The 10,146-nt window shown below is 28.9% G+C and overlaps 1 protein-coding gene across 3 annotated transcripts; it reads right to left on the bottom strand.

Annotated features, from left to right (window-relative positions):
* Nucleotides 1-3,417: 3,417 nt before the first annotated feature.
* On the bottom strand, nt 3,418-6,112 carry LOC140960843 (replication protein A 70 kDa DNA-binding subunit B-like). 3 transcript variants are annotated; one of them, XM_073419141.1, is made up of 8 exons: nt 5,952-6,112; nt 5,429-5,876; nt 5,167-5,291; nt 4,949-5,027; nt 4,435-4,567; nt 4,190-4,350; nt 3,984-4,104; nt 3,418-3,903 (listed from the first exon to the last, which is right to left on the bottom strand). In XM_073419141.1, the coding sequence occupies exons 2-7, from the start codon at nt 5,536-5,538 to the stop codon at nt 4,014-4,016; spliced, it is 699 nt and encodes a 232-aa protein (XP_073275242.1). In that variant the 5' UTR covers nt 5,539-5,876; nt 5,952-6,112; the 3' UTR covers nt 3,418-3,903; nt 3,984-4,013. The 3 variants fall into 3 exon arrangements, with proteins under 3 accessions (XP_073275242.1, XP_073275244.1, XP_073275243.1); XM_073419142.1 differs by having other exon boundaries at nt 3,421-3,903; nt 3,984-4,117; nt 5,952-6,110; XM_073419143.1 differs by lacking the exon at nt 5,167-5,291 and having other exon boundaries at nt 3,419-3,903; nt 5,952-6,111.
* Nucleotides 6,113-10,146: the final 4,034 nt, after the last annotated feature.

The raw sequence follows: 10,146 nt of genomic DNA, 5'->3' as shown, positions 1-10,146 counted from the left end.
TCACAAAATTAATTTTTCAGACGTCTCATACAAGTTTTGTGAAAATCAAATAGGCGTATGTATATCTAGAGATGTTCATCGATCGGTTCGGTTCGTTTTCGGTTTTTTATTTCGGTTTTTTTGGTTTTCGATTTTAGAAATATATAATCCGATATCCGAACCATTTTTCTTCGGTTCGGTTCAGTTTTCTACCAAAACGGTTCGGTTATTTCGGTCGATTAATTCTGTTTTGGTATAATTTTTTAAATTAATAATATAAATATATTGTAAAATATAATATGTTAACTTACTACATGTTTTTTTAGTAAAATATTTAAATATAATGTCTAAATTAATTAAACAAACAACAATCAATTAAAAATTGTTCAGAATAGTTTTTCATTCACTAAATATCATATCAAAAATATAAATAATATAAATAAAAATATAAAAAAACTATTAATTTAAGGAAATTTCGGTTTTTTCAGTTTGTTCAGTTTTGATATATATAATCCGAAATCGAACCAAATAAACTCCGGTTTTAACATTTATTCTTGGCTTAACCTAATAATATGACAAGGCTCCTGCTTGGCTTAACCTAATAATATGACAAGGCTCCTGCTTCATAATTCGATGATTTTAGGATGCAGAAATGCTAATTAAAGAGTGAGATTTCAAGTCCTTATCAATCATTATTACTCGAGCATGTTAGAAGTAATTGCAATTTTTGGTACTATACTCACAACCAAAATCTCAAATTTGGGACGAAGTATCATATTCGATACCAAATTATAATAATTTCCATCTCCAACTCAATATATATTAGTGATACTATGCATATGTTGTGTGCTAATGTAATCGTTATTTATGTATGATATTTTTTTGTCAATTATATAATATTTTTTAGTGGATGACATAATATTTTTTTTCCTTTTGTTTTTTATTGTTCCTTGTTTTACGAGGGCTCTCCGATTCCTTCACTTTTTTCTTTAAAAAAATTTGTAAGTTGGTTGAGATGGTTATTTTAAAAGATTATTTTAATTAATTATAAAAGTATATTTCCTAATTTTGTGAGCAGTTTTCAATTTTTTTTATAAGCTATCACATAAATAATTATTAAATTAGATAGAAATTAAGGGTGGTTTTGCAATTTTGAAGTAATAATATCAAAATAATTTTTCTAAAGTGTTCACTCTTTATATATATATATATACTAGTACACCGATGCACGCGTTGCGTCCTTGTACAATTTTTTTATAATTAATTTGATTTATATTTAAATGAAATTCAAATGTTATTATAAGAAATAGTGAGGGATTATACTGTAATTTTCGTGAATTTGTCCATAATGGAAGGACGAAAATTGATATACATATTTTGGTGTCTTTGACGGTTTATATCATGTCCTCAACTTTAATAAAATAGAACAGATTTACACACACTATAGGATAGCATAGATACACGCACTATTCAGTGAGAATCCTGGGTTTTTTTTTATGAAAATAAAGTACTTTTTGCTTTTTTCATCAAAATATAGTGTTTTTTTATATGTTATCCAATTATTGTAAAAATAAATTAACAATCTGAAAAACAATTGTGCACGTTTTCCTTCTTGCAGAGGCGGGGGAAGGAAATTTAAAAAATAATATTCGGTCCCCCGCCTTTTGCACAGGCGGGAGAGTAATTGTATTATATAATATACATATTTATTTATAAATACATATATTATGTACATACTAGGTATTGGAACCTCAATATTTGAGGTGTTTACCCAGGTTTATTGCGTAGTATATGATGTGTTCTTTTTGTTGCATATTGGCTGACATATTGTAATTACAAAAGAAAATGTAGGTCATGTTGACAGAATATGAATAAAGTGTAGATATTATAACAATATGATAATTTGTACATATACTATGGAATTTTTGTGAGATAAAAAGTTTAGTTAATTTCGTAGTATTACGCGCTGGTTTCATTCTTGGTCTCTAGCTGTTGAGTTGTACCTGAAAAAAAAAAAAACCAGTAATAAAGTTAGTTAATTTTTAGCATTTTGGTTGAGATCCATTTATAAAAAGTTGAATAAATGCGAACGAAATTGTTTAGAAACTCTAAGCATATCATGTTGGAGAAATGAGAATGAAACAATTTGGGAGAACAAATCATTTAGCTTGTTTAAATTTTTAATATCGTTGTAAACATAACTATTTGAACGTATTCGTGTCTAAACATTAATATATTTTGAAAACGTATATTAATTATTGTTTTTTTGTTGAATATATCTACAAATCAAAGATTATAAATAGTAGGATGTGATCAAAACTCAAAACGAGCTAGATAGATCAGACATTAGGTAAATATGAGTAATATTGTAAGTTATTTACATACTTAAATGGTTGACAATGGATATATCAGATGACAAATACAACTTATCAATGACATGAATAAAAGTTAGTTATGCATTATAACAAAATAACTTAAAATGATGTAAAGAGAGATAAAAACAAGTACTATAAATGAAGATTTTGTTGAATGTTATTCAGAGTTCTTAGTAGCCCGATATTAAATTTTTTGCAAATGAACGATTTTTAGTATATAAGATAAATGTTTGACTATTTGCTCAATGTACATACTGAGGTTGACAGATAATGTTGAGATTTAGCTCTGTTTCGATATCAGCTGCATAGTCTATCAAAAGAGAAAGCTTTGAATCCATATTAAGTGCTCTTCGGAAGATGATGGCCCATACTAGGTTCGAGAAAAGCCTTTTCATTATTTCCTCGACTTCTTTTTCAAATAGAAAATTGTAGTAACATTGGCTGCAGTCGATATATTCACAATACCGGCTGTTTTCCATTAGTTGGGTTTAAAAAAGTAGGTTTAAACTTGAGGCGAAAGTATTGGGATTTTTGGATATTTAGACGTAAGGTAAAAGAAGGCAAATGAAGTTATATAAATTGTATGAGTTAGGGTGAGTCATAGATAAACCATGACACATGGGGTGCTTATTTTTGGCCACCTCATTAAAAATAGATTAACTCTGTTTAACTATTGACAAGTGTTAGGGACTAAGTTAAATGTGCTTGTTGTGGTGTCGAAGGTCTGTTTATTTTGTAATTGTAAAGATGTTTTGTTTTTTGAATTATTTTAATTGACTAAATATTGCAGCAGTTGTTATTTTGTTTGGTTTACAAAAATAATACAATAATATTTGATTGGACGTTGAGAATAAAATAGTGATGCTATATATATAAGGTTGGAAAGTTTTGTCTATGATGCAGCAAAACATGGTATCATTTAACGTAATTCAAATAATTTGTAGGTGTTCAGATATTTTATAGGTGATTGTATCATTTTGGAAATGTATCTGTGTATATGTTTTTAACGATTTGGGTGGGGAGAAATTACCTTTTTCCCGGAGATTTTAAAAAAACACCGCACTACAAATGTAGGCAAAAAAAAAACAAAGTAATTTTTTGGAGATCACCAAAAAAAACATAGGTACTAATATACATGCTAGACTTTAACATCTATACCAGTGTTTCAGTCTTGTTTAACATGTTTTAAGCTTTCACTCAACACTTTCTCTTTGAAATCTATTTTTCTCTTACCCATTATACTGGCATGCTGTGTTTTAAGATCTGTTTCGAAGTGTTCTTCTTGCATTGCAGAGCTGCTTTCTTGGGATTTAGATAAAGCTACGTTCTCCCGTAACAACCCCTCACCTTTGAAAGTAGATACTTTATCTTCATAGCTGTGCGATGCTGATACTGATGTTGATGATGATTCTGAAGCCGGTAGACATGCGATGACTGTGTTTCGAACGAAACTTTTCCCTCTTGTTTTGTTCCACGACGTTCTTAGTTGAAAAAGGAATTGTGACTCTCGTAACTTTTGATTAAAAGTGTTGGGGCAAAATGGCATTTCCTGTGGTCGATAAGATAAATGTTGTTGAGCAAGTATGAGAAGTTTTGTAGTGGCAAGAATTAAGTGTCTAAAAAATATACCTTTTCTTCAGCCTCGATTACATCTTCTCCTTACATCTTCTCCTGACATACATAGCAACATGCTTGCTTCCTTGTGCTCCACATAAACATGTAAATTCCCAGTACCATCAAACAATTCTGCCTAGAATCGTAACCTGTACGTATATCATAAGTAAGATGGCATGTTTTTAATGGGTGTAGGACTTCAGAGTGTATTAGTTACTTACAGGGGTTTTGGACTTGGGAAATTATGGTTGCAGTAAAAACATGTAAACTCATACTTGTATGCACCGCCACAAGCTTTAGAGCAATCTGGACAAGCCAGAAAGTATACACAATTCTCTGAGTTTTTTATTGTTATCCTAGCTCTGATCCAAAAGGATTTTACCTGAGAACCAAAGTGTCGATATGTTCGAACTACTTACTGGTCTCAAAGCTATATAAATCAATAGGTAAATAAATACAGACTTACAACTTCATTCAGGCTTAGGATCTGACTGATTTTGCGGATTTGGGAGTCAAATGGTTGGTCTATTTCTTGGTTGGCTTTATCATACAATTTTTGGGAGACAACACTTTCAATATATTTTTTATTGCTTTGCAACCTATAAAAAATAGCTTTATGTTAGTTATTTATTTCTGAGTATTATGGAGGAACATAAATATAAGAAAGAAATATGAGGGAAAAGGCAAAAACAGAAATTTGAAGGAAACATAAGCAAAGCCAACAAGACAACAGTTCATTCAGCAGACCTTTTTGTTCAGGATTTGCTTCTTATAAATTGATGTACTATAATGCAATGTTTTGTTGATATCTTGTTGTATTATAATGCAAAGATAACATAACCATTTTGTGAGTGTATCCACAATACATCGCAAGGAAACTAAAGTGTAAAATGCATTTCATATAGCAAATACATCACAATTAAATGAAGATAAATCTAAACGTACAAAATGACATGGTCATTAATGAGGTTAGCAATTACCATTGTTTTAGTAGTTCAGCTTGTTGTATTGGAGGATCAAATAAGATTGTGCTGTTTGGTACTGTTCCAATGGATAATCCTACAACGATATTATATTTAAATGAGCTAAAGTAAATGTTATTAGGTACAAAAGTGCAAAATATATGGTACAATATGTATAGTTCTGGAAAAAGCATTATTCCTTTTTACATAGTGAAATCAAACAGATTTGATTGTACCGTAAAATGTGTTAACAGAAAGTCGCATCCCTAAAATCACAGGAAGAGTGTGAACATCTTGAGTCAAAAAAAGTGCTTCAGTTTGGAGGAACTCTTCCCATAAGGTGAGAATTAAGGGTCTACGCCTATCAAGTAGAGAAAACAAATATTTTTTGTTTTAAATAATCAGTAAAAAATGAAATAGAGCAGTAAATGTTCTTTTTTTTAAAACAATTTTTGACGAAACAAGTAATACTCAGTTTTTCTGATCAAAGTAACTTACTCTTCATTTACGATTACAAATTCTTGTAAATTTCTTTTTGTCCTCTCGACGAACTGTGGAAAGAAAACATGAATTACGCTGCATAATAAGTCTGGAACGGTGAACCACATGAATAAATTTATATATAATGTATTTGAATGATGAAGAAGAAAATCGGAAGAAGAACTTAGCTGATTTGTTTACTTGACACATCTGCCAACTCAGGACATTGTGCAAATGTCGTTAATTGGTAAGCATGGTCAATAGGCAGCTGTTCCTCTTCATTTGCAAGCCTTATGTATGTACTCCTACCAAGCAATATTTGATATTTCGCAGATGCAAAAACTGGTGCGTTGCTGGTTATTTCTTTAACTTTAGCATTCCCGATGTAGTAGGTTTTGTATAATTGAAGTAATTTGTCCAGCTGCTCAACGTCCTGGTCATATATAATTCCTTGCATGGTTCCATTCTATAGAAACAAATAGATAACATTAAAAAACAGGGTTAATGTAATTTTTTGTCCAAGGATTAAAATGTAGTTTACCTCTTTGTCAATGAAAACAAGTTTTTGTTGCCTTCCCCATTTTAAAAAACGAATTGGGGTTTTTTCAGAAACAAATACTCTAACAAACTAGTTGCGTATATCTGGCTTCAGATTTGCCAAATTTGTACATTTTTCTTCTAGTGGCCTGAATGTAAAAAAATAAGAGAAGTTAATGTTCATGAATAATTCAGATACATGAATACATAATTTGTCTGAAAAAATTTCTAATTTTGAATTATGCAGACTATAACATACTTTTTTTTGTAGAGCTAACAATGTCATTTAAATAGACTAAAAGCATACACATGGATGTTTAATAAATTTTTGTGTTTAATGCTTTTGTTAATAAAAAGATAAGATATGTAAAAACTAACATGAGTCAATAAGCATGTGCAACATCCAAAACTTCACGGTATACTACATTTTTAGTGCATTTAACGCTCTGAACTAATGGTGTTGGTGGTCTAATAAGTACCTTCACTTGATCTATATTCTTAGCTCTTGATAATGCAACATATAGTTGTCCATGTGAACAAACCGGTTCTTTTAGATAAATACCAACAAAATCTAAAGTTTGACCTTGTGCTTTGTTAATAGTCATTGCGTAACATAAACGTACTGGAAATTGTTTTCTTTTAAACGGAATAGATGAAAAATCATCATGCGGAGATTCTAACGTTATTCGAGGAATGAAGGCGGGTTTGCCTGCATGTGTGCCTACTGAAATTTCAGCATAGATAACATTTTTACTAAAACCCTTGCAAAGTAAACGTGTACCATTGCAAAGCCCTTCAGTTGGGTTAATATTTCGTAACAACATGATTGGTGAATTTATTTTAACAGTTAATTTGTGTGGAGGAAGTCCTTGAGGAGTTAAACAGTGGAATAAATCTTCCTGATTTGGTACTACACAACTGCTTGTGTTCTCATCGCAGTTATAGTAGGTAGTTTCTTCGCCAGGAAATTTATTTATGAGAACATCATTGATTTCGTAAACAAAGTCATTTCTTGTTGTAAGTATTGCGCGTTTAAAATAAAGAGATATCTAAATTAGAATCAGTAATTTTTGGAAACACCATGTTTATTAACGTATTCAAAGACGTAATGTCATCTGTGAATGGGATGTTTATGTGAGATGAGATTTGGATTTCATTGTCTTTGTTAGTAACTTCAATCCCATTACCAATTTTCAGCAACCAAGATGAGAAGTTAGAATCAAATAATGCACGCATATTTATTTGGAGTTTTATTTTAGTTAGCTGATTCCATAATGGTGACATAACAATGGAAGCATCTATAATATCATCCTTTGTGGTTTTTAGAATAACGAGCAATGTTTGACGAAAATCACCACCAAATACAACAAGTTTTTGCCAAAAAATATTTTCGAATCCATAATGTCTTGTAACATTTCATTGAATTTTTCAATAATACTACGCCCAGCCATCGTAGCCTCATCCCAAATAATGAGTTTTGCTAGTCTTATTAAATGTGCTAATGAACTTTGTTTACTAATACTACAGGATTTGATATTGTTGTCCTCTAAAGGAATTTTAAATCTTGAATGAGAAGTTCGACCTCCTGGAAGCAAAGATGCTGCAACCCCTGAAGTTGCTGTAGCAATTGCTATGTCACCAGCGGAGCGAATTGTAGCAAGAAGAGCTTTATATAGGAAAGTTTTTCCAGTACCTCCAGGGCCGTCAATGAAGAAAGCAGTTGGTAGACTATTATGCACATGATGTAAGATTTGATTGTAAGCATTTTTTTGTTCTAAATTTAATTGATCAACAGCTAATAGGNGTCAGTTTCTTTAACTTTTTGAAAGTTACATTGATGTACAATATTATTTTGATTAATAATTAAATCTTCTGCTGAAGATTCTACTTCTTCTCGTATTTGAGAAGTTGAAGATCTAGAAGTTTGTGGAATATCCACCATATAATCTAGAGGTGAAATAAAAGAATGACTAGATCTTGATCTAGCATAAACAGAAGAGGGTAATAATCTTCTTTGTTCATTATTAAACTGTATTTGAACAGATCCTTCATTATTTTGAATAACTTGCTGTAAATCCCTATTTATTATAGGATTTCTAAGAACAGCTTGTTCAATTATCCAGTTTTCTGGAAATCCTATTTCTTCCCATTTTATAGATCTACGGGTTGTAATATTAGATCTATTAAAATTAGTTTCTATAAGAATAGTTTCATTTAAGCATTTATATATAATAATTTAATGTATACATACATAAATAATATTAATGTCTTTTTTCACGCGATGTGTACATATTTATTAAAATTTTTGGTGTTCAATAAATTTTTTTTATGAATTCGAGAGATTAAATTAAAATTTTAAAATATTTTTATATAAAAAAATAATTTTTGTTTGTTATGAAATATATGATTATTTAATTTAAAAGGTCGAATATATATTGATAATTTTTTTTATTAGCATATGATAGATAGATAAAATGTCAATTTATTAAAATGTGTTCGAAGACATTTTTATTAAAAAAAAATAGAATGTTTTGTAATTTGAAAAAAAATGTATTTTTTGTTCATAAAAAACAGACCATGACACCAAAGTTAGTTACTCTAGGTAACTTAAGCTTAATGTACTTTTATTTCATGCTAAAATTGCTAATCTCTAAGTGGTTGGAGGCAACGTATCTTTATTGATTGGCACACTTCTGACCGATATAGGGCGATAAGATTATACTGGTGATGAATAAAAGAATTGGAGCGGTTAAACTTGCATCAGCGATTGGAAACCTGAAATACATAACGATATAACGGCTGGTTTCTAACAGCTCGATGCTATTATTTTGTGAATTACCAAAACTTAGGACAAAATATAATATAATCCTTTATATATTTCATAATATATAAATACATGTATTTATTTATAAATGTGTATTTGAAAATAAAAGAATTCGATAGTATGTTAACATAAAATAAAAAAAAAATCAAACATATTTTGTTATAAAGATGAGTTTAAAGTCGAGCTCGTGAAATAATTCATTTTCATATATGAATTCAAATTTTAATTGATTCAAAAAAAATTAAATTCAATGTGAATTTAATTTTTTGAATATATAAAGTTTAAATTCATATTTGAAAATGAATAGTTTTCATGAGCTAAAATTTAAACTCATCTATATAACAATAGAATAGATGTTTGATTTTTTCAATTATGATAACATAATATCGAATTATTTTGTTTTCAAATACCTATTTATAAATATATACATATATTTATATATNTTCACTATTTTTCCTCAATTAAATCCATCTTTATAAATTAAATAAATCTCAATCATTATTTTTTTTTTAAAAAAATTTGATCAATTATTTAAAACATAAAAATATATCTTATGTATAACTAATATCTATATTATACTATTAAACTTGAGACCCATATTCAAAAAAACTTTGATGTCATGATCCGTCATTTTACTCATTACCAAATTTTTCCTTATTTCATTTAACATTCATTATTAAAAAATAATAATTTATTATAATAAATTTATCAACACTGTATCATCACAAAAAAATAAAACAAAATTATATAATATTTTATTTTTATTGATTTTAAAACTTTTATATATTTTTTTGTGTATGCATGTATCGCATGGCAAAATGCAACTCCATTCATCCCATTCATTTAGTATTACTTTCTTTTTCAAAATCAGTTATTTGCAAAAAAAAAAATTTAATTGTCAAATTTTTATTAAATAAGAATAAAATGATAAACTACTTTATAAAATTTACCTTTCAAACGCTTTTTAAAATTTGTGTGAAAATACATATTCGCTTAAATGAATACGACGGATGAAGTAGTATTATATCATAGGCAAGGATACTATTATATTATACACGTGCATCGATAATAAATTATATTGTTGATTATGTCTCTTGTTAGATAGTTTTACGGATATTTATTCGTGAGATGTGTCAATCATATCTATATTTACAATAAATAATGATATTTGATATAAAAAATAATATTTTTTCGAATGATTTAAATAGTCAATATTCTAACAAAATTAATCAGCCGACATGCATGAGAAGTTTTTATGATATTATGATACAATGCGTGTCCGGTGGTTGTTAACTAGTTATAGATGAAATTTATTACTGGTTGAGTGTGGCGTAAGGTGGAAGGAAGTACCAAGGAGAGGGAGAAAAGCTCTGCA

Source organism: Primulina huaijiensis, chromosome 16, assembly GCF_012295235.1.
Source record: "Primulina huaijiensis isolate GDHJ02 chromosome 16, ASM1229523v2, whole genome shotgun sequence".
In the NCBI taxonomy this organism is placed as follows: domain Eukaryota; kingdom Viridiplantae; phylum Streptophyta; class Magnoliopsida; order Lamiales; family Gesneriaceae; genus Primulina; species Primulina huaijiensis.
The sequence above is the reverse complement of the archived record's forward strand: the minus strand, read 5'-3'. Positions and strand labels throughout refer to the sequence as shown.